This window comes from Melospiza melodia, unplaced genomic scaffold, assembly GCF_035770615.1.
Source record: "Melospiza melodia melodia isolate bMelMel2 unplaced genomic scaffold, bMelMel2.pri scaffold_61, whole genome shotgun sequence".
In the NCBI taxonomy this organism is placed as follows: Eukaryota; Metazoa; Chordata; class Aves; order Passeriformes; family Passerellidae; genus Melospiza; species Melospiza melodia.
The window spans coordinates 3,853,757-3,877,755 of record NW_026948800.1 but is presented as its reverse complement, the minus strand read 5'-3'; the positions used below and the strand labels follow the sequence as shown (position 1 = coordinate 3,877,755).

General features: G+C 49.8%; 1 protein-coding gene across 1 annotated transcript in view; it reads left to right on the top strand.

The window, feature by feature from the left end:
• The window catches only part of LOC134413925 (olfactory receptor 14J1-like), a gene marked incomplete at its 5' end in the record, with an annotated part of 28,573 nt that extends 5,156 nt beyond the window's left edge, over positions 1-23,417 (top strand). Inside the window, one exon of the mRNA XM_063147945.1 lies at positions 23,403-23,417. Within this exon, the coding sequence (XP_063004015.1) occupies positions 23,403-23,417 (15 nt within the window). The remainder of the gene's footprint in view (positions 1-23,402) is intronic.
• Between the last annotated feature and the right edge of the window lie 582 nt (positions 23,418-23,999).

The window sequence follows — 23,999 nt, the reverse complement described above, 5'->3', positions numbered from 1 at the left end:
CTGATGGTCCCGGCACCATGCTGGGTCCTGTTTTACACTGGAGCAGAGCAGATGTTGATGGGACAGCAGCCCTGTGAGACTGTCAGGATGGATGGGACACGATGGGATGGGACGGAGCCCTGCAGGGCTGTTTTTCTTTTGTTACAGCTTAGATCCCATCTATTGTATCTGAAAGGTGAAATCTTATCTTTAGTTTAAAAGCAAAGTTTTAAAATTGATATATATATGTGAGGATTTTGCCAAAAACTATGTCATGAAAAAGATAGAGCAAAATCAAATTATATGCTGGTGTTGGTGGGTTTTAATTGCTTCTTGTCGTGCAGATTTGCCTGTTGAACCACCAAAACCAAATGTCTGGTTGACCTTAGCTAAGGCAGCAGGCTGGGATACCATATGTTTGTCTCATTCGGAACCAGAAAAGCCTTTCTCAACCTGTCTGGTTGGTGTGCCTGTAAAAATTTGCCATTGATCTAAAAGCAATCCAACGGTGAGCCTGGTGAAATTGACAATGGGACCAGTCCTGTATTGAATTGGAACGTTTGGGCCAAAGAACTTTCCAAAGCAGTTCCTGAACCCCAAGAATTAAAAATCCTTGCTTCTTTAACAATAGATTTTTGCCTTACATTTACAGCTAATGATTAGCGAGAACGTGATCCTCCAAAGTACAATGTTACTCCCCATAATTTTGCACACAGAAACTTAGGTTTTTGGTGTAATTTTTCAAAAAGTTGGGATGTGCTTTCTGAGGCTGACCAATATCCACCACAATTGCCCAAGGGATATTGTTCATTTGTGGAGATTGGGCTTGGCAAGGCAATCCATCATCACACCTTGAGGGTGGCCCATGTAGCATTGGAATACTCACTGTGATAGCACCTAGTGCCAAGGCAGTCATTAAGAAGAAACTAAGGGGAACAAGATCTGCTCGTCATTATAATGAAAACCATAAGAGTGATTTCATGCCTTGGTGGGCTGCAAAAAGAGTTTCAGCAGGTTTGTTTTTACCCCAACTGGCTTCAGCAGTGGCATTGAAACAATAAGATTGGATTGGATGTTGGCTGAGTAAACAAACGAATGCCACATCCACTGCAATCAGTGATATGTTGACTGATGTTAATAGTGTCAGACCTGCTACCCTTCAAAAGAGCAGCAATTGATTTTCTTTTACTGGAACATGGGCATGGTTGTGAGGAATTTGAAGGACTATGTTGTACGAACTTGTCAGGTCATTCTGAATCTATCCACAAAAGCATACAAAAGCTGAAAGATTTGACAGCTCCAATTAAAGAAGATGGTGGGTCATGGTTAGATGATCTGTTCCAAGAATGGAGCTTTGCACCTTGGCTAACAGAACTTTGTAGAATAAGTCTCTATATGTATCGGGGGTTTTGGTAGGGATACTAGTAGTCACACCTTGCATACTTTGGTGTGTGTGACAAATGATGGACAAAACTATCAAAGAAGTTTTTATCACACAAGAGAGAGAGAGGTAGGAAATGGATTCACAGAGAGTTCTCAAAATCTCACAGAGATGGTCGATGAAGGTATGGACATGGAGGAAGGTTTCAAATTAAGACCTGTGAATCGACAAGACTTTTTTGAACAATGACTTCTAACTATTGTCAGGCATAATTTATGCCCTTTGAACTGACTGGACTTCCACAGCATTAAAATTGCTGTGTTGTAATATAGCAATGCTTAGTGCAAGCGAGAAAATGCTTTAAATAGGTAATAAGCAGAAATATTATAGTAAGGCTACAAAACACAAGTAATAAACTACATAATTGTGAAGGTTTCTTTTTAGGTGAACAGGAGGGGTAATTGGGGGAATCCACAAAATTAGAGGGTTTTGGGGAAAGCTGCAAAAGGAAGGCCCCAGAGGCAGCAGAACTGTGATTAGAGCTAAGCAGAAGTCATGAGATAGGTCAGCAGAAAAATTATTTAAACTGTACAAAATCAAGGACAAATAGAACACTGATCTGTGTATTAACTCTTGTCTAAAATAACTCTCTAAAAAGCAAGGGTAGAAGCTCTTTCCCTACCTGATGGGATGCGGGCTGGCAACTGCTGCTCTGAAGATGTGCAGCTGCTCCTCTCTGGAGAGGTCATGGAAGGGTTGTGATGGTCTACGGGAACCAGAGGAACAATGAGCTCAAGCTGGCATTTAAGTTTCATGGGAACAAGCAGAATGAAAAGCTCACAGTGAAGATGAAATTTGCCTGTGCCTGGCTCCTCCGATGAAACCCCAAGAAGTCCAGATGAAGCAAACACCTTCTCCCAAGAAGCTAGGAAAACCTCAGAATCCTGAGCACCTGCACTTAGCCTGGAAAGGCCTGGAGGCAGCTCTAAATGCACTGAGGTCCTGGTATGAGAGCGCGGTGTAGCAGTGAGGGAAGGAAAAGGGAAGCAAAGGGAAGGCTGGGTCACTATTGGTTTTTGGGTGTGTTTCCCTTGGCAGGAACTCTACTTCTGTCAGGGAAAACAAAAGCTCCCTGAATTGTTAAAACTGAAAATCAGGGACAAAGACTCTATAACTAGTCAAAGTTACAAAGTGGTATGTTCATTACGCCGGCAGCCGGCACAGGGGTGGGTCATTCCCGAAATGCGTGACCGCTGGCCGGGCTCGGCACAGCACAGCGCATCAGGATCCAGCAGGAAAGGGAAGGGCAAGGCAGGCAGGGAAGGGCAGGGCAGGGCACTGGGAGCAGTGACAGGCTCTGTTCCCACGCTGCATCCCATGCCTGGGTCACCATCGAGGACAGAGTGGAAGGACATTGCTCTGTCTTGGCTGGGGAAAGGATGAAAAGGGGGAGTTAGAAAACATTAATTGGGACTCCTTTTCAGCAGACTAGCTGGTTTTATCTCACCATGTCTGCCTGTCTTTGGCAGATATACAGATATCAACTTCAGTGAAAAAAATTACTTCATTGCAACCCTCTGCAACAACTCATTGTACACAAATATTGAAGTTACTGAATTGAAGTTTAAAAAATTTATTACATATTACTACAACCGTACAGCCCATATACAAATACAGAAACATCAATATCCCTCTCTAAAGAATCTCAGATCCAGAACTAAATAAATAGAATTTTAGAACTATACAACTCCATACATAATAAATAGAAGTAAATACATATATAGATATAACAATATAGATGTAAACACACATTACATATTTCATGACATATAACATGACAATATAATACCAACATAACAAACCTGTCTATAAATACACAAATATCAATGGACCAATCAAAAAATCCATACATCCCCAGCAATAGAAATGCATAGTTACAGAGCTGTACAAGTATGTAAACAGATGAATATACACGCATCAATATAACAGTATACACACATACTATCCCTATACAAGTATCAGTCAGTGTATGTAAATATCCCTATACTTGTAACCATCCAAATCCAACTACACATCCATAAACAGCGCTAGATCAGGAGGGATTGCAGCCGCCGATGTTCCCAGGCTCTCGCTCGGCTCCTCCTCCCGAGCAGAGCAGCTCTCCTGGACAGGGACAGCAGATGGGACATCTGGCAAGCAAAGGGAACACTGAGTGAGTGTGGGGACGTCTCCCTTGGCAGCAGCTGCGCTTCCATCAGGGCAGAGGAAATGCCAGAGCCTCCCCAGGAGGGTCAGAAGGAAAAGCAGCCGAGCAGGCCGGGCTGTGGTGAGCTGTTCACTTCTTTCTGGCATCCCAGTTGCTCTGAGGGAACTCCCTCATGTCAGGTTATTGAACCACCTCTGCACCTATCAAGACTGTGGCCCCCAAATCAATCAGCATTTATGTCTCCAGCTGCTTGCACCAATGACAGGGAATATCCTCTAACAGTGCTGGGGCACAAAGTTACCTTGCACAGGTCACCTGACAGGGCCTTGTTCTTTCTGTGCTTCTTGTGTTTCTCTTTACCTTCAAAGTGGAATTCTTACAGCATTTCTTTTCCTTTCCCCTTGATCAGTGCTGAAATGAGTGTTTCTCTACCAAGTTTCAGTTTGTTCAGTGATCCTGTCCAGCCTTTTCTCAGAAGCTTTTACCATGGAATTTAGTGTTAATTTCAACAATTTTGGTGATTTTCTGTGAGATTTTTGCAAGTGTCCTGTTCATTGGGCACCATTTAGGAAGGTGCAAAAGAGAAAAAGGATGTTCTGTATGTCAGTTCACTAGTGGAATATTCAGGGATGGAGAGAGTCATTAGCTGAATTTTACATCTACTCCTATCCTGAAAGTGCAACAGGTAATTTGGGGTGAAATTTAAGCCCGATTTCTGCTTCTACCAGCCTGTATTCAAATGTAAAGTAAATAGAGCAGGGTGAGAATGTCAGTGTTCAGTTCCTGAAGTGCCTTATTAAGGCGTTCTTAAAGTAAGGGAGATAAAATCTGGGTGGGCATTCCTAATTTCCAGCCACTCATTGTCAATTTCATTGACTCTGAAAACAGCAGAGATATGCACATCATACCTGATCAATCCATTTGGGGATGGTTTAGGTTCAGATTCTCTGAGGCTTTAGATTTTTAGATCTCTAGACAATGCTTCCAGGAATCTAAATAGCATTCAGAAATTGAACTTTTTTCCTTTTTTTCCTCAGTCTTTGCACTCATGTGCACCAGAGACCTTCAGTGAATGGATTTCACTTTAATCCATCTCCAAGCTGAATCTCCCGGCTGTGTTCACACTGGTGGTTTGTGTGTCTCTTCTGCACAGTGCAATTTTCAAATCTTCGTTCCTTATTATCTCTGCCCTTCTTTTTCTGTTTTAGCTTGCAAATGCATGCAGATGTATCAGAAATGATACACATAATTTCTGATGCATCAGTTCCTGTCTAGCAATTTCATTTTATCCTGTTCTGATGTCATGCTAGCCTTATATGTTTTATTCTAAGTGGACCCCTGTTTTCCTGCATGTGGAAGTTTTACAACGCAATGCTCTCATTCACCTGCTTTCATGAAACCCTTCATTAACATTAGCACAAGTTACTGTGTGATTCCCTTCTGCTTTGTAGAAGATTTGGGAAACTCAAGTCCTGCTCAGCTACAGAAAAACATACATAGTGCTTGGTAATTCCCTTAAGAGCTTAAGGTAATGGTAAACAACTGCAGCTTATTCATTTCACAGAAATTGGGAGAAAAGGCATTGCAAATATTGAGGAGTGTAGTGCAATAATGATGGGCATCCCTCAGTTATCCAGACAGACTGATGTCACTTGCAAAATTCCCTCTTTTCCAAAGGTTTTCATTTGCTTTGGCTGTACTTTGTATGGCTGCAGGTCACATTTCCCTTGATTTAAGGAAGTATCTTGGCAGGTATTCTTGGTGATATATCTTGCTAATTCTGCCCTTGGAGGAATTACTCAGTTCTGCAGTGCTTATTACACGCCCTGTTCTAAAAGACTTTTATACTGTTTTCCCTCTCTCTGTGTTTTCACACTTGTTCAACAAGGTTTTCTTTCTAAGAATATTAATCACAATATCCCAAGGGATTAAAAATGCTTAAGTATTTTTCCCTAAGTATTTATTAAAGAAAAATAATAATAAAAAAACCTGTATGCATGCTGAATGTAAAATACAAAGAGAAATAAACTTGAGAGTTCTCCCAAAAACCTTAAGAAAAAAACCCATGTATTCTATAAAACCCAGAGTATTCATCCACAGTATACAAAAATGGGCATGTTTTGAAGAGAAAATTTGTGCAACAGTTCTGCACAGAATTCAATGCTTTCGAGCTTTTTGCCCTTCAGGGGCAGTGCCGTTCTCTGAACTGTAATGCTCCGAGCATGTTCTGCTCACCACGGCAGCTTTCTGCTCTGCCCTGGTACAGATCATCCTCTCAGCACAGGGGGAGTGCAGCCACCACAACTCGCAGCACCTTCCCACACAGCAAGAACCTGAAGGACAGAGATGGCTTTCACCAGCTGCTGCGGGTTCTAATAGTGCCACCTCTCAGCTGCCGAAAGCCTGAATTTCTGTGTTGCAGTGAGTTAGTTTATTGAGCCAAATGTTCTGTTATATAGCGGTATGTTCAAGTGTTCCCTGAGTTATTACAGTTAGTCTCTCCCCTGTGTTATGCTCTCCTACCCAAGTGTCCCTCAAGAAATCCCCTCCCTCCTCACCAGATTTTTTCCTGTCTGTCAAGACAACCCGGCCCCTTTGCCCCATCCATCAGCCCAAACCCTACTCTTTGTTCCAGAAAGTACCCTGTCTCTCACCCCAAGATCAAATCCCTATCCCAACGCTCTCTCTTCCCCTTGTTCTGATTTGTTGTAGCCCTCAAAACCACACCCCGAGAGTCGCTTATTGGTTACTATATGGTGTCCACCCCGTGTTTTGAAAGATTTTAGAAACCCATGCACAGGGCTGTTGGGGGTTCTTTCAACATCTGTTCCCTTTGGGAATTCTCACTTGCAGAACCTTCCCCCTTCCTCTCCTGATGAATTTGCTGCACTTTACGCCGCAGAAGAGCCTCCTCTGCTTCCTTCACCCGGTCCTCCAGGGGTCTCTACTGCTGGGCATTTGGCCTAGAGGTTCTGGCTCAGGCAAAACTGTAACCTAGCCAGTTCCCCACTCTTGCCATTGTCCCTGGAGCATCACAGAGCTAGCCAGGGCTGCGGAGGGCAGTGACAGTGACCCATGCCCTGGCATGTCACAGCCCCCAGAGCCACACCTGCCAGGCCACAAGCCCCAGCCCTGGTCCCCACTGCGGCCTCAGGGGCTCCTGGGCATCCTCACCCTGAGTGCAAAGGCAGCCTCAGGAGCCCCCCAGGGCGCTCTGGATCCAGGCTGCAGACACCCTAAAGCCAGCACTGAAAGGGACATGGATGGGGACTGCAGCTGGATCTTGCAGTGCTCACCGCTCCTGACTACTCTCTAAGTGAACCCAAACCTCATTGGCAGCACCTTGAGCACATTGACCCTGCTCGCCCCTCCTGGAACATGGTGTTCCCACATCCTACACCAGCCCTTTGCAGGGAGTGACCAGCTCCCAGCTGCTCTGCTACCCTGGCCTTACTTTCTCTTTGCCAGCAATGAACTTAACAGATACACTCCTGAGAAACCTAGCACAACATTTGCTTCTCAGGAGCTCTTTGGCAAAAAAAACTTCCACTAATCCCTAGTTTTTGCACAGAGAAGGAGGTCCTGACATAAGGCACAGCACAGGCAGGGCTCTGGCATAGGAATTCCTGAGCCACAGGATTCCACCCATTGTTGTTCCTAGCTACTGTGCTGATATTTTAGAGCCAGTTCTGGACAGGGGCTGCTGCTGACAGGGTAGGAGAATTTGGAGAAAAAAAATGTGCAGGAGACAACAAAAAAAAAAAACCAAGGGGAAAAACCCTTAGAAATACAGAGCACAACAGAAGTCCTTGGAGATGGGTCAATAGAAAATGCCACCAGCAGTGAGCAGAGCCCGAGGTTGCTCACTGCCACCCCAGGGGCTCCTCAGTCCCCGGCTGGTTTGTGTCTGATGCAGCCCTGCCTGGAAAGGGCTCCAGGCTCTGGTGTTCCCAGCTTGCTCCAGGCTACATTCTTAGCAGCACTGAAAGAAGAGGTGAAACAAAGAGCCATTTTCTGTCCTGCCTGCAAACTGTTCTCCTTCAGTGCCACTGCCAGAGATCATCCCTCTCTCAGCTTGGCACTGTGCCTGCTACATCCTTGTCCCTGTCCCTTCCATCAGCTCCTGCACATTGGCACTCACTGTCCCACATCATGAACAGAGAGAGCTGTGTCAGAAGAGCAAGGAGTGCATTTTCTTGTTTGTGAGATGCAAAGCTGTGTTTCGTGTCAGATACAAACAGGCGATGAGTGTATTTGTGAATGCAAAATGTGTGGACCTCGACAATGGGAGAGCTGTGAATTCTAATAATAACTGAGGAAAATAAAGCATGGAAAAAGGCCTTTGAACCTATCTTTTGTTTGCAATTAACCCTAGTTGATTTAGGTGTTTTGGAATTAAGGTGTTAAAGATGTTGCTTTTTGCTTGCATTTAATCCATAAAAAGCTCTGCAATAATAACCTTTTGAAGTATAATTTTAGAATATTACTTGTATCCTTGAAACTGTAGCTTTGGAATATATATAAAGGAAATATGCTTATCTCACACCTTATTGAAGCAGAGAAAAACAGCTTGAGAAAGGAAGGTGAACATCACCTCAAGGGTTTATGGTTTCGACCAAAGGGAAGCTGGACATCACTGTAATGAGATTTATGGTCTCTGCAATTAAAAAGTGGACCCACATCTGGGGATCCGGACCCCACCAGATGGGATTCGTCTTTCTTCTTTCAGAAACTGGACCGTCACCATCTGGGGATACTCCTTTGAGATACATCCTGAGAAATTTAAATCACAGTAGTGTATAGAATTGTGATGTAATAATTTGGAATAAGAATTGCTGCTGAGTAAAAGATTGGAAATAGAAACTGCTGAAAAAAACTGATGAGTACCCCTATAAATACCTGTAACCCTCAATTATCAGTGTGCAGTTGGAGGGAAAACATCTCCCACTGTACCCAACGCTGTATTACTCACACTTTACCATATTAAATAATAAATTGATTGCTGCTTGAATATTGGCCGAGTCAAGCTTCCTATTCGTAACAATGACTCGGCCTTGTCTGTCGCGGCTCAGCTGGCTGCACTGCTGGAACTCTGTAGAGGGCTGATCCGGGAAGCTCTCTTTGCTGGGGCAACCTGAGCCAGCAGGGATTTTCCTTTGCTTTAAGATTTTTTTTTTCCTTCCCTTGCATTTTTTATCCTTTGTATAGATAAATATAGAATGTGTTATAATAGAGATAAATAAGAAAAATGTCTTATAATATACAGACTCTAAGGAGATTTCTTTACTGCCTAGGGTCCGCAGGGCATGGGGGAGGAGGGGAAAAGGTGCTTGTGCTCAGCCAGCTGCCCAGGCGTGCAGCGGGCAAGGGGAAATGGCCAGAAGCCCCTTGGCCTTTGGTGGTTCTGCTGAAGCCTTTGTGCTGGTGACAGAGCGGCTGGACAGGGCCCGGGGCTGCGGGGATCCCTGCCAGAGCGGTGCCTGGAGATGGCCACAAGCCCTGTGCCAGGCAGGAACCACCCTCTGTATCCTCCTGCCCATGCGCCGCTGGCTGCCTTGCTGAGGGCTCCCAGGTGCCTCTGGATGGGGCTGCTCTGGAGCTGCTGTGGGGCTGCGGCGCTGCTGCCGGGCAGCTTGGCCGGGCTGGGGCAGCCCCTGAGGGGCTGGGGCGCTGGCAAGCCCTGAGCAATGGGCTGTCAGAGGCCATAAGCAGCCCCCTGGCAGCCGCCTTGTTCCTGCCAGAGTTGACTTGCAAGAGGGATCCTGGGCACTCTGGAACTAACAGCATCAGTGTTGTTGGAAACCCAAATGCGGGGAAATCTCAGACCTTTGGTCTTGTCAGCAAAGCTTAGAATTAAACACAGGATTTGATCTGAGACCTTGGAAAGGGCTTCCAAACTTAGGTGCTAGAAGCGAGAACGAGGATTTCTAGTTTATTATAGCAGAGACACGGGGAAGAAAGTTTAGAGTTTTAGAGTCCAAGATCTAGAAAAACTAAAAGTAGTTACAATTGTAAACAAGAAGTTTAGGATGCAGTGCTGTGAGTTTGTGTGTCATAACATGATTGGCTAAGGAAGCTTACACTGTAGCATGAGTCCATAAGATGAAATATTGAAGGGTAGGCTCCAAAACACAAGTATCCTTGTTGGCCGTGTCTTCTTGGCCAAGAAATCCTTCAAAGCTCTTTTAACTACAAGTCTTGTGGCCTTGTGAGCCATGCGGTGGAGATGTGAACCAAACTCACCCTTCCTGTCTATGTAGAAGAGAAGAAAAATCAATGGCATCATCTAAAAAACTCAGAGGTCCGCTTTCTAGCTCATTCCAAAGTCCTTCGACTCCCCCAAAGTAGGATTTAGCTACAAAGAGATGACAAGGACTACTCTTAGTGCTGGCTCTTTGACTCCAGAGCAGCTGCTTTAGAATCTTTCCCATAACCCTGTGCAGTTATGTGCCAGAAACGGATCATTGGAAGAAACTTTCCCAAGTGACTTGCATGGACGTTTGCCTGAAGGGTATTTGAGGAGAAAGGCTCCCAGCAGAGGTCTGGGCTTTGGCCTAGCTGTGTCCCCTGCTGATTGTGAAGTGTGCCATCAGCTGCAGGGCTTTCTGGGCTAAAAATATCATCAAGACACTTGGACTTGCTCTTTTTGGCCTCTAAAAGCTGGACCCAATTTTGGGGCAATTTCGGAGACCTCATCTATGAGTGGATGGAGCACCTAGGATTTTCCCAATTGCTGGGAATGGTTCTCCAGGTCCCTGGAGTATCCAGGGCCCTGGTAATTTCCAGCTCCACACATGCCTTGGCAATGAGAAGCAAAGGAACCCAGAGCTTTTTGTGCTGCCTGTGTCACTGCACCGGGGTCATGGGATGGGAACACGCAGCCCTTGTGCTGGAGCTGAGCTGCTCTGCCCAGCACTGGTGGCCGCCATCCCAGCTGGTTTGCTGTTCCCTGACAGCTGGGGCCCTGGGCAGAGCCCTGAGAGCCTGGTGTCCCCCCAGGGAAGGAGAAGGAGCCCCTGGAGAAGCTGTACCGGGTGGGGATGCTGCTGCTGCTGCTGCTGCTGCTGCTGCTGCTGCTGCTGCTGCTGCTGCTGCTGCTGCTGCTGCTGCTGCTGCTGCTGCTGCTGCTGCTGCTGGAGAGAGTGAGGATGACACCAAGGATGAGAAGCTCTTCCTCAGCCTGGCCACTGGAGGCTGAAGGTGATGGACTTTGATTCTGGCACCTTCTTCAAAGCTAAACTCCACAGGGAATTTGCAGATGAGTCCCCACCTGGGGAAATTCTGCCAGATTTGGGCATGGCCCAGCCTGGCTGGGAACCAAAGGCTCCCCTTTTGCTGGTGCAGATGCAGCTCATTGTTCAGTGGCTGCCCAGCTGCTTTTGGCAGGGCTGGGAGGATGGGCTGGGGTGGGTACGAAATGGGAGTGGGCTCCTGGCTCTGCCAACAGCCCCCAGCACCCACCGTGCCCTGGGCTGGGGCTGGGGCTGGGGCAGCCAGCCCAACACAAACCAACCCCATGGTGGGAGCAGAGGTGGGACTTCAGAACCTGTGCACAGCTGCTTTGCTGTGCAGGCAAGGAAGGGCTGGGCTGCTCCACTGCCCTTGTTTGCTTTGGGATCACCGTGATTTTGGGGGGCAGTGCAGGGGGGAAGAGAGAAAGTGTGGGCTTCCCTCACCCAAGAGGGAGCCTTCCTCAAGGCTCTGACAGAGATAAGACTTTTTACTATTTTTCTTGTTTTCCCTTTTTGTCTCTAATCTCTTTTCAATAATGTGTTGTTTATTTTTCCAGAGGAAATGTTCCAGGTGGTCCAGTGTGAATGGGGAAGTGCTGGGGAACAGCTGTGGCGTGGATGGGCCATGCCCTTGGAGAAGGCTGAGGCCATGGTTTGGGAGCAGCTTTTCTTGCAGCCGTGGGTGGTGTGTGGTGGGTCCCTGTGTGCTTGGCAGGGTGGGATCAGAGCTTTTGGGAGCTGGCAGCAAGCACAGGAGCATCCTGCTCTGGGCAGCTGCTGAGGGCTGGATGTGCCATGGCTGGCTGCAGGCTGGGCACATGTGCTGCCCTCCTGCTCTGCTGCCAAAGGCAGCAGGGATGGGCAGCTCTGGGCACAGCTCTGGGCACAGCCAGCATGGCCTGGGCACCACAGGCCTTGGCACAAGGGCACAGGAGCCCTCAGCTGATGGGCGGTTTCTGCTTTCTCTCCTTGCAGCCGGGCTCTGCGGGTGCTGAGGCTGCTCTGGGCTCTGCCAGGGCTCTGCTGGGCTCAGCCCTGGGCCCAGCTGGGCTGGCTCTGCCCTCACATTGCTCTGACAGCTCTGCATCAGACGAGCCCCTTGCAAGCACAGCGCCTGAGCTTTCTGCTTTGGCAGGTGAGTGAGACTCTGCTGCAGGCCCAGAGATTGCAGCTGGGGACACACATCCAATTGGCAAGGACCCAAACTCTCCACAGTCCCAGCTGAATGCCTGGATCTGCACAGGGTGTTTTCTGTGTCCCATTCTTCCTTCTTGACTGGCTGGAATTGTGCAATTGCACTTTGTTCCTCCTCTAGAACTGCCACGAGTGGGCCAAAGCTGGCAAGTTGGCCATGCTCCTGAGGCAGTGCAGTCTGGAGCTGGTGGATGGAGAATTGCCCTTCTGCACTGCCAAACAAGAGCAAAAAGCTGTAAGTGGGACTTTGTGTCTCTAAGAAATCCATGACAGTTTCAAAAGGAATGTGTAGCTCATTCCGAGGCTGAGAAGGAAGATCATCTTGGAAAGGATTTGTGCTTCGACACAGTTTCCATTCCCAGTCCTGCTTGGAGCTGGAATGGCACAAAGCAATTTCCTCTTTCTTTGACCACAATTTAAAATAACAATATTGGAAACAATCCCCAAAAACTTTTTATAATGATTGCTGAGGTAAGTAAGATGGATCCATGCCATCAGCACATTTACAAAATAAATAACTGAGTACTGTTTCAAAAGATCAGTTACCTCTTAAATCAAAGTTAGAGAAGATTTTCGACTGCAGACTTGGGTTTTGTTGTTACCTTTCACATTTTATAAAGTTTTTTATTGCTTTTTATTTTTTTTCCTTTCAATAGAAAACATGTCCTACAAAAGGAATTTTCTTTGCTCCTGGTTCCTGTGTGGAGCAGCTCCCTTCCTGCTGGCTGAGCTGCTCAGGCACAGCCCGGCAGCTCCTGGCCCTGCAGGGCTGAGGCTTTTCCCCGTTGCTGGGCACAGACTGATGGAGCAGCACTGCTGAACTCGGGAAAACAGAGGCACCAGCAGCAGCTGCCTTTGGCCACCTGAGGCTCCAAGGCCCAAACTCTGAGCAGCCAGGGCTGGAAGAGACTGGCAGGATCTGATCCCTGACTCTGGGCAGACAGGACTGCACAAATGACCCCACGGCAGCAGCAGCAGCAGCAGCAGCAGCAGATGGAGCTGACTTTGAGCACAGCCCCTGCCCCTCTTGCCTCCCGTGTGCAGCGGTGTCACAGCAGCCTGAGGCACCTGGGAGCCCCCAGTGCCAGCAGGGACTGGAGATGGCAGCCCTGGGCTCCTGGAGGCTGTGCAAGGAACGGAGCTGGGCACTCCCTGTCCATGGGGAGCTTCCAGATGGAAAAGGCTGCTGTGCCCAGGCAGCTCCAAGGGCACAGAAAGGAGGCTCTGGAGCACTGGATCTGTGCCAGTGCCACAGTCCTGGGCAGCAGCCAGCGAGCCCTGGGGGAACAGGGGGCACAGCAAGAGGGACAGAACCAGGCAAGGGCAGAGACTGGAGAAAGCCAGGCCTGGGAGCAGGAACAGCTGCTCCATTGCACTCTTGGAGAAAGCTCTTGGCTGGTTCAAAGCAGTGAAAGGCGTGAAGGGCAGAGAGGAGGCCACAGCAAACAATGCTCCTGTTTGCACAGCCTCCCCTCTCCGTGTCCCAGAAGGAATTGCATGGACTGTGTTCTTCTCTCCAAGCCATCTCGTTCAGCATGAGCAGCTCAGTACCAGGAGCTGAAGGAGCTGAAGCCTCAGGCCACAGGATCTGGGCAAGAGGGAACTTTTGGAGCATAGGAATGCTGCTAAAATAGCCCCAGCTGAATGCAGTGGATAAAATCATGGAATCACAGAATCCTTTCTGTTGGAAAAGCCCTCTGAGCTTGCCCAGTGCAGCCGGTCACTCAGCAGTGCCAAGCCCAGCACTAAACCATGTCCCTGAAGTGCCAAGGCCTGGACACCAGCCCTGAGTGAGGCCTGGACAGCAGGCCCTGAGCCCAAGGTGGCCTCTGGATGAACCTTCCAAGCAAAGGTTATCTTTGTATCTGCTCCCTAATGAAATGTGCATGGTTTTTAGCACTGAGATAGATGTAGCCACTCATTAGTGAAACATGTATTGACCTTTGTGTATTTAGAAGCCAGACAAGGCCATGAAATCTGACATCTGGCCTTGTTTGGGGCTGTATGGTCAAAGTCAGCTCCCTTGGTTTCTCCTTGAGCCCTGGCCAGGCTTTGGGAGGGACCCAAGAGGAGGAAGAAAGCAGATGTTGCCACACTAGCAGTGCTGTCAGTTTGTTCATTCAGCACTGTCAGAGCTGGGCCCTCTCCCAGCGGGGTTGGAGCCTCACCTGGGGCTGGAGGCACCTGCAGGAATTCCCAGTGCCCAGGAGTGGCTCTGCAGCCCTTGGCTGTGACAGCTTCCCCAGCTGCTGTGTGGGTCTGGGGGATGGTAAAGGCTGAGGGTAAATGCTGCTGGATCTTTCTTAATCACTGCAGGCAATCTTTGGTGGGGATGGTTGGGTGCATTGCTGAGCTGCTCCTTTTGTGATTCTTTGCTGCTCTGAGCTGCAGGAAATGACACTGATTCCTTCAGTTGGAGTCTGTGTCTTTGGTGATGACCCTGCCCACTGGCAAAACAAAACTGGCACAGTCTGGCAAGATGCCAACAAAATGTCACTTGTTCAGTGTCAATGTGAGGAATCAGTCCCATCAGAAATTCCCAGCTGGGAAGCCCTTCCCTGGAGTTCCCTGGCTCTGGAGTGGGCTGAGGTTGGATCCCTGTATCGGCAGTGGGGCAGTCGGGTAAAAGAAGCTGCACCCCTGAATGGCTTCAAATGCATCCGAAAATTGCAAATGGAAAAGGAAAAGACCTTGTGGGTTTGGGCAGACAAAGCTGAATTTGTTAAGAGTCCATTGGAAACAGCACCTTCAGAAGGAACAATGATTGTTGGAATGCTCCCACATGGAGCAACAGAAAAAGGTTTTAATCTTGAGCTCAGATGCATTTGTACAAGTGAAATATCAATATAATAAATAACAATATATGTATTTATAGAATAAGAAGGCATTAATATATATGTCTTTATATATATATTTATATATATATGTTTGTATCTATCTGTCTATATGTATTTCAATATGTGTATCTATATTTAAAATAATAATAATGTCAAATAGTGCTGACAATACTAATTTGGTAGCTTTGGATGCTCAGAGATGTAACACTAAATACCCTACAGAACAGAATTGGCCAGGACCCTCATGTCAGTGGTCAACTTTGTGAGATTGTATACAATGAAAAAGGAGGAAGGGAGGAAATTGGCTATTTTTACAGGGTGTGCTGATACTGTGATGCAGAATGCTTTGTCTGCTCCTGTGAAAAATACAGTGATTAGGCCTGCAGGGTTTTTAATGTACCAGATTATGCACAAGCTGCAGGATTGGTTGAAAGGGTGAAGGGGTTGTTAAAAGAGCAGTTGGAAAAATGAGGAGATGAGAACCTTTGTCCATGGAGAACTCATCTCCCAGATGTGCTCCATGTCCTTCACAATGGCCCACTGGGGAAATGGAACCCCCTGGCTGTGCACGGCTGCCCCCAGTTTGCAAATCCAGCCATGGGCAGTGAGACTTGGGCTGCCTGGGAAATTGTTCTGGCTGTGATGGCCCCTGGCAGGGCCGGCCCAGAGGCTGCAGGGCTGGGCCTTCATGCATTGGAAATAATGTGGAGAATGTCAAAGCAAATGAGAGCTATCAATACCAAAACAGGAATTCAGATTCCTCCAGGACACTTTGCTTTGATAACTGCTCCCTTGGAGCTTGGCCTTGCAAAGTGTTCCTGTCATGGCAGGAGGAATTGATGCAGAATATCAAGGAGAAATTACAGTAATTCTGTTAAACTATAGTGACCAGGATTGGATTATTCAACCCCATGACAGGGTAGCACAATTACTGATCTTGCAATTTTAAGAACGATTGTGAAAAAAGGAGATCCAGCTCCAATCACCACCATTTGTGGAGATAAAGGGTTTGAATCCAGCAGCCCTAATAATGGAGCCAGAGTGTGGGTCCAGAGGCCAAATGGCCCTTCCGAGGCAGCTGAAGGAACAGCTCCTAGGAAAGACAACTCTGAGTCCTGAACCCTGGGCAGGAACAATGGGAATGTGTCCCTGCAGCCAGGGATTCTGTGTGAGAACAAGGAGATTTGACAGGATTTTTACACATCCTGCCAGACCAAATCTCCCTGTTTGCCCCAAGGGCCCCTGTGGAAAATGCTCTGATCCACGGGGCTCCATGTGAAGGCTGCTGTGACACTGAGGGACTTGCACAGGAATTCCATCCAGGAGCCTGGGTGCCCCTCAGGGACTGGGACCCAGCCCCTTCCAGCCAGAGGGGAAAGGGCCCCCCAGGCCTTGTTAGCCACCGACAGCATGGTAAAGTTGAACAGCAAAGGGCCTGGGGGCATTATTCTGGAATTAAAAAGGTGCCAGCTCCAGGCACAACAGAATTCTTGTTCCTAATTCCAATGGGATTGAGAAAAAAGAATGAAGAACAGTGTCACTAAAGTACTTCTGATGTCTGTAAGGTGTACCTTGATAGTCAGCCAGAATCTTTGTCTGCCACAAACACCTCTAGTGTTTCATCAAGGGGTTAGTCATCAAAATGTAATGATGAGTTATGATGGATTGCTGACTTATTCTTTTGTAAATCTTTGCTAATGATCATGTGCTTTTCTGAGCTTATCCTTTTGTAATTCTTTGCAGCTGTGCATGATATAAATGACACAATTCCTTCAGTTGGTGTCTGTGTCTTTGGTAGTGACCCTGCCCACTGGGGACACAGGGGCCCTCTTGCCTAAGTGTTCCCTGGGAAGGCAAAAGCCCTCACTCCAAAATTCCCCCCTTCCTCCCTGTTCCCCCCTTCACACCCTGAGCATGATGTGCTCTGGTCTGGGCTATGCCCGGGGTCAGTTGGGGTCCCCTGTCCTGGCTGTGTCCCCTGCCCAGCTCCCCCGCAGCCCCAGCCCCTCCCCAGCGTGGCTGGACGAGGGGCAGGACAGGCCTTGGCTGTGCTGCAGCTCGGCAAGAACAAAACCATCTCTGCGTGCCCAGCCCTGTGCTCAGCACCCGGCCCAGCAGTGTCTCAGTGCCAGGGGCTGTGCCCTCAGTCCCTGCCAGGGGTTTCCATGGCAACTGCCAGGCCAGGTGACCCAGGTGTCCCCGCAGTGCCGGTTGCCATGGAAACAGTGCCCAGCCCTGCCCCTTTCTGTCTGGCTGACCTGGCCTTTGGCCCTGGCAGTGCCGGTGGCTGCTGGTTCCTGGTGCCTGAGCGGCCAGTGCGGCACAGGGCAGGTGGCCATGGCACAGCCCCCAGCAAGGGATCCCCTCTGGCTCTGGGCACTGACACCAGCCCTGAGCACGGGGCCAGGGCAGCTTTCCATGGCCACCAACCATCACAACTGGGCCGGGCATTGGTTGCCATGGCACCAAACCAAGGACTGGGTCCCCGTGGACGTTACCATGGCACCTGGTGGCACCAACGAGTGTCACTGGAATTGTACCTGGAGCAGCCCTGGCACCGCTTTGTCCTGAGGGTTGCCATGGCAGCTGAGGACAGACACAGCTGGTGCTCTGCAAGGGCCCTGGGGCAGATGGGAAGGAGCAGCAGAGCAGGGGCTGATCCATCCCCAGTGCGCTGCACAGCCCAGGGCAGCGTCCCAGAGCGTCCTCATGGAGCTGCCAACAACATCCCCCCTCTGCAGCCCTGGCCTCTCCCCCAGCTCACACAGGTGCCCCATCCTTGCAGGCACAGACACGGCAGCACTGGCTCAGCAGCCCCTGTTTGCACTGCACACAGCAGGGTGAGCACCCCCATGCTGTTGCTGTGGGGACATGAACCTGAGGGAGCACAAATGCCATCAGCCCCTGGGGCCAGCAAGGGCTGGGGGACACCAGGGAAACCACTCAGCTTTGTCCGGGCCTCTGCAGTCAGCCAGAAAGTTTGTTCCCGTCAGCTGCGAGTTTCCTGTGCCACAGCAGATGCTGTTGCTCAGAGCCAGGGCTGCTTGGCAGCCACTCCCAAAATGCCCTGAGCATTTCCATTGCTTCACCTTGGCTTTCTTTACTCTTCCTGATACAAATTTCTTCTAATTCCCCACCCCAGGGGACCCAGAACTAGACACAGCACTCGAGGTGCTGCCCAAGCAGTGCCCAGCACAGGGAAAGAATCCCTGCCCTGCTCCTGCTGGCCACACCATTCCTGATCCAGGCCAGGAGCCATTGGCCTTCTTGCAGACCTGGGCACTCTGCTGCCTCATGCCCTCCCTGCTGTCCATCAGTCCCTGCAGGTCCTTTTCTGCCTGGCTGCTCTCCAGCCACTCTGTCCCCAGCCAGTAGCGCTGCAGGGGTTGTTGTGGCCAAATTGCAGGACCTGACACTTGGGCTTGTTAAAGCTCACCTTATTGGATTTGGGCCCTGGATCCAGGCTGTCCAGGGCCCTGTGCAGAGCCCTCCTACTTCCATCCTCTATCAGATCCAAACTCACCCCCAGTTTGGTGTCATCTGCAGATTTGCTGATGTTGGACACAATCCCCTCATCCAGACCATTCCATGCAGACATTGGAATCCATGCTGGCTTGCTCTGACCCCTCGGCCATCCTGTGGGTGCCCTGTGATGGCACTCAAGGTGATCTGTTCCATAACCTTGCTGGGCACCCAGGGCAGGCTGACAGGCCTGGAGTTCCCCAGCTCCTCCTTCCAGCCCTTCTTGGGGATGGGCTCACATGGGCACCTCCAGTCCTCTGGGCCCTCCCTGCTGAGCCAGCACTGATGGTAAATGATGGAGAGCAGCTTGGGGAGCTCATCCACCAGCTCCCTCATCCCCCTAGGATGGATCCCATCTGATCCCACATACCTGTGAGCATCTGAGTGGCTCAGCAGGTCACCAACTGCTTCCTCCTGGATTCCAGGGGCTGTTCTGCACCCTGTGCCCATCTACCAGCTCAGCAGAGCACTTGTCCTGAGGACAGCCTGCCCTAATATCAAAAATTGAGAGAAACAAGATGTTAAGTAGCTCTGCCTTCTCCTTATCTTTCGTTACTATATTCCCCACTGCATCCAATAAAGAGTAGAGGTTTTCCTTACCCCATGTTTTGCTATTAATTTAATTGTGGAAACATTGTCTATTTTTTTTTCACAGAAGTTTTCAGGTTAAACTCTAATTGAGCTTTCACCTCTTAACTTTTTTTCTGCACAACTTCACAAAATCCATAAACATTTCCTAAGCTGCTTGACCTTCTGTCTAAAGTTGAAGGGCCTCTTGTTACCCTTGATTTGCCACAAAATCTCCATGGCCAGCCAGGCCAGTCATTTTCCTCACTAGCTCATCTTTTGCCACACTGGGACAGGCTGCTCCTTCCCCCTTAAGATTACTTCCTTGAAATGTGTCCATCCTTCCTGGACCCCTTTGTTTTTAAGGGATGTTTTCCTTAAAAAAAATCAGGACCTGATTTGGTACTCACAAAATCAGCATCCTAAACAGGCCAAAGTCTGCCCTTCCTAATTCCAGTGTAGAAGTTTTGTTGCTGCCCCCGCTTCTTTCCCAGAACATTGAAAACCTAATTATTTCATGGTCACTGTGTCCCAGGCAACCTCTGAGCCCCACATCTGCCACCAGCCCTTCTCTGTTGTGAACAGCAGCAGACAGAACTTTCCTTGGCAGTGGGAGTGTTACCAAAAATTCAGTAAAAGAGAGAACTCCTTAACCCCAATGTAGTATTAAGAAGCAGCATTCTTTATTCAGCTGGATGCACAGGGGACAGCTCCTCCCAAAGCCCTGCAGGCTGAGTAAAGGAAAGTTTCTGTTTATATTCTGTATATTGCACACATATTCATTGATTGTCCCAGACTAAACATAAATATGATAATGGTTTCCCCAAAATCATTCATATATTTCCCCTCCCCTTCACCCATGTGTTGTTCTGTCTTGGGGTCTCTCTGGTGGTCCCTGGTGGTCATGGACCCCAATGTTCCTGTGGGTCTGGCTGAGCTGGCAGGACACTGAGGCTGCTGAACTTCCAGTTCCCCTTCTCACACAATGGGCACTGAGTGGCTTCCATAGGCCTGGGGTTTTGGAGAACAAGGTCCAGGTGTCAGCTCACCTGATGGAGACAATTTATCATCTGGTAACATGAGGTCACAGAGTTGGCTTTGACATCACAGAGCAGGTTATGTGAGGTGTTTGATCAGTATGACATCATATACTGCCCCTGTGACATCACAGAGCCATCTGTGACATCAAAGGGCAGAGGTCTGACATGATAGAGCAGACTGTGACATCACAGAGTTGGCTGTGACCAGCTGTGACCAACCATCAGAGATCAGCTGTGTGACATTGGAGAATGGGCTGTGACATCACAGAGCAGGCTGTGACGTCACAGACGAGCTGTGTGACATCCCAGCAGGGCTGTGTCAGGTCACTGGGTTGGTCACTCCACCCCAGCTCCCCCTCACAGTTTCTCCCAACAAGTCCAATGCTGTTCATGCCCAGCAGGGTCACTGTCCCCCGGGATCCCCCCGGCCCACCTGGAGCCACAGCCTCCACCAAAGGATGTTCCACAGGATCCACCCCAGAGCCTGGCATGGGGACAAGGAGCCAGGGCTGTGTAACCAGGACATCAAGGACGTTGGTTCTCCAGTCACTGTGGCCTGGATTGGGTTGGCCAGGGCAGGAAAGATGTCTGGCAGCTGGAGCAGGGTCTGGGAAGGGCCTCCAAGGTGGGGCTGGAGCCCTTGGGCTGTGAGCAGAGGCTGAGGGAGCTGGGCTTGTCCAGCCTGGAGCAGGGAAGGCTGAGGGGCTCCTCATCCCAGCCTGGCAGTGCCAGCGAGGAGGGGATGCAGAACACAGAGTCAGGATCTTCACCAGGGGGCCTGGGGGGAGACAAAAGCCAATGGGTGGAAGGGGAAAGAGGGGAGATGAGCCAGGGCATGAGGAGATGAAATGAGTCAGGCTGCTTTCAGCATTTCCTCAACACCAAGAGCAGCCTGCCCTCCCTTCTCCATCCACCACTGACAGCTTTGCAAACTAGGAATTGTTTGAGCTGTTTTGCTCCCACTCCAGGATGAGCATCCTGATACAAGAACTTAATTGTTCTTTTTTCAGAAATTAATTTTGGTATGGAAATCACCTGTGAATGGTGGACTCATCAGATGCTGCTGGGACGTTGCACATATCTCAGGGAGGATTGTGATTGGTTTGAAATGGTGTCCTGTTCAACTGGGGCCTGTTTGCCATGAAGAGAAATTTTCTGTGCCTCTGAGTGTCACCAGTTCCACACCCCCCAAAAGACACAAACATGATGAGTTGTGGTTCCCACTCCAGTGGTAGCACTTGGACCTCCCTCTATAGCCAGAGCAGAGCTCCCTTATCCCACAAAGTCCCTGGCAATGCAGGGATGAAGGAAACAGGACAGGCTATGGGGATCAGGGGCAGGGTAGGGCCAGGGATTTGGGATGGTTGTGTAAGCCCAGGGTAGGACCCAGCCCTTGGCTGTGGTGAACCTCATCCAATTGTCCTGGGCCCATGGCTCCATCCTGTCCAGATCTATCTGCAGAGCTTCCTGGCCTCCAGCACAGCCACACTCCCACCCAGCTTGGGCTCACCTGGGAACTGACTGAGGGTACTCTCGATGGCCTCATCCAGATCAGCAATAAAGAGATTGAACTGACCTAGCCCTAGTTCTGAGCCCTGGGGACACCCCTGGATGTGACTCCATTCCTCAGCTGCTCTGAGTGCCAGGGGTTGGATGAGGGAAATGGTGAGGAGGAGATGGAGACAAAGTGTGATTGATTGTCAGCCATGAAGGGTCTGGATTTTCATATCTGCTCAGACTGCATGAAGAGGTGCTGGGGATCAAAATCAATTGGACATTGCTGATATCAATCTATGAACAAAATAAGAAAACAGGAAAAAACAATTCTCTCTGCAATGTTTTAAATACAGTATATTCACTATAAATAGACTTCTGAAATCTGTCTAATTAACCAATAACACATGAAAATTTAGATTATTACCAAGGGCTTTTCTTGTTCAGGTGTGTTTGGAACAAATATTTATTAGCCTTTTACACTGAATTTCTGAACGGAAGACCTCAAGAAAAAAGAGGCCTCTGGAGAAATAAAATTCATCATCAACCTCCAAGTGGCTGAGAACCCATCCCCATCAGAGCAGCAATGAACATAAATGGGCACAGCTTTTTGGCAGGCCCAACTTTGGCATGGGCCCTGGGCCTGCGGAAGGAGCAGCTCTTGAGGGCCCCAAGGCAGCGGCTCGTGTTCTGCCCTGGGCAGATGGGATGGCAGCAGGGGCTGCAGAGCCCTCAGCACCTCAGCCCGAGGGGAGCAGGGCAGCCAGGGAGCCTCCTTTGGCCTTGGCCAAGCACCTTCCCCCATGGCTGGGGCTGAGTCCTGTGGCAGCTGCAGCTGCTGCTGTGCCCTTGCCAGGGGCTGAGGCCGTGGGGCAGTGCCCAGAGCAGCCTTGCCTGAGCAGAGCTGTGGGGCCAGAGCTGGCTGGGCTGGGCTGGGGAGAGGCCCTTGGTGCTGCCCAGAGCTCAGGGCAGCTGGCAGAGCTTGCAGGGAGCTGGGCTGGGCTCAGAGAGCCTGGCCCAGAAACCATCAGTGTCCATCTCAGCCTGGCTGAGCGTGCAGGGGCAGGACTCAGGCCAGGCCTTGTGGGGCAGGGCCAGCACCTGTGCAAGGCATTGCAAACAGGCAAGTGGCCCAGAGAGGAGGCTGCCCTGTGCCCTTGGTGGCATGGACAGAGCAGGGAGGGGGCCCAGGACATTTGCCAGCACCAGCCTCTGTGCCCATGCATTGGCAGCCCTGGCTGCTGAGCCCAGCTTTGGCCTGGGCTGAGTTTGGCTGTGGCCCAGCTCCATCCTCCTGCCGGGTTCAGGGCCTGTTCCTGGCCATGGCCAGCCCTGGCTGCCTCTGTGCTGGCCCAGAGGCCGGCAGAGCCTGGGGCAGGGCTGTCTGTGCAGGCTGACAGGTGCCAGGGGCTCTGCAGGAGCTGGCAGAGGCTGCCCAGCAGGGAGGCCATGGGGCACAGAGCCCCAGGGCTGCTGTGGGCACCACGGCACAGGGGCCGTTCCCAGCCGCAATGCTCCTGGCCTGGGCTGGGCCTGCACAGGGGCTGGGCCACCATGGCGGGGCCATTACAGGGCCACAAAGGGGCCACGCAGCCGCTGCCGGGGCTGACAGCAAGGCCAGGCACACACAGGGAATTGCTGAGCATGGCCTGTGCTGTCCAGGCCTGACTGTGCCAAAGGCAGAGCTCAGCTGCCCTTGGGGGCTGCAGCAACAGTCCAGAGCCCAAAGAGCCTCCATGGCTGTGCTGGAGACCAAGGCTGCAGGAGGGAAATGCAGGGCTGCTGCGGGATAGGGAGGACATTGAATTCCAGCACACATCTCAGCTCTCTGATGATCCCGGCACCATGCTGGGTCCTGTTTAGACTGGAGCAGAGCAGATGTTGATGGGACAGGAGCCCTGCGGGGCTGTCAGGGACCTGCAGCTTGCAAGGTGCTCTGCTCTCCCTCAGGTGCTCTCGGAGTGATCCTATCGAAGCTGGGCACCTCAGGGCACAAGTGGCCCTGCCTTTTCACGGGCACACAACTGATGTCTGCCTGGAAAGGGGCTCAGGTTTTAATACCTGTTAGTTCCATAATATACAAACAAATATTGATTATCTGTGCAATTTGAATACTCTTAAGGAATGGCAACCTTTTCCCACCAGAAACGGGGATTTCCTGGAAGTGTACTGATGGCAGGAGAAGAAATACTGATCTTCCCATCTACTTGTGTCACCAATAATTAGTCTATTATTTAATCCATCTCTTTTTCATCAAGTGCTTCCATCTCTCTTGGTTAAATGGCCATGTCTAAGGACATCTCTTCACCAGACCAACTGGATATTTCTTCTTGCCACTGGTCCCAGATTTCCTCCACCTGATGCTCTGTGGTCATTCAAGTGCCTCATAACTGACTGGTTTCATGCTTTGAGCTTCAGGGAGTTGCCCAAACTTTCTGAAATTTAAATAAATATCACGTAAGGCGACATCGTAATTGTCTTTATATCTATCACAGAATTACCTTTTCTTATATCTATGTCTAAAACTGTTCCTCATTAAAATCTGAT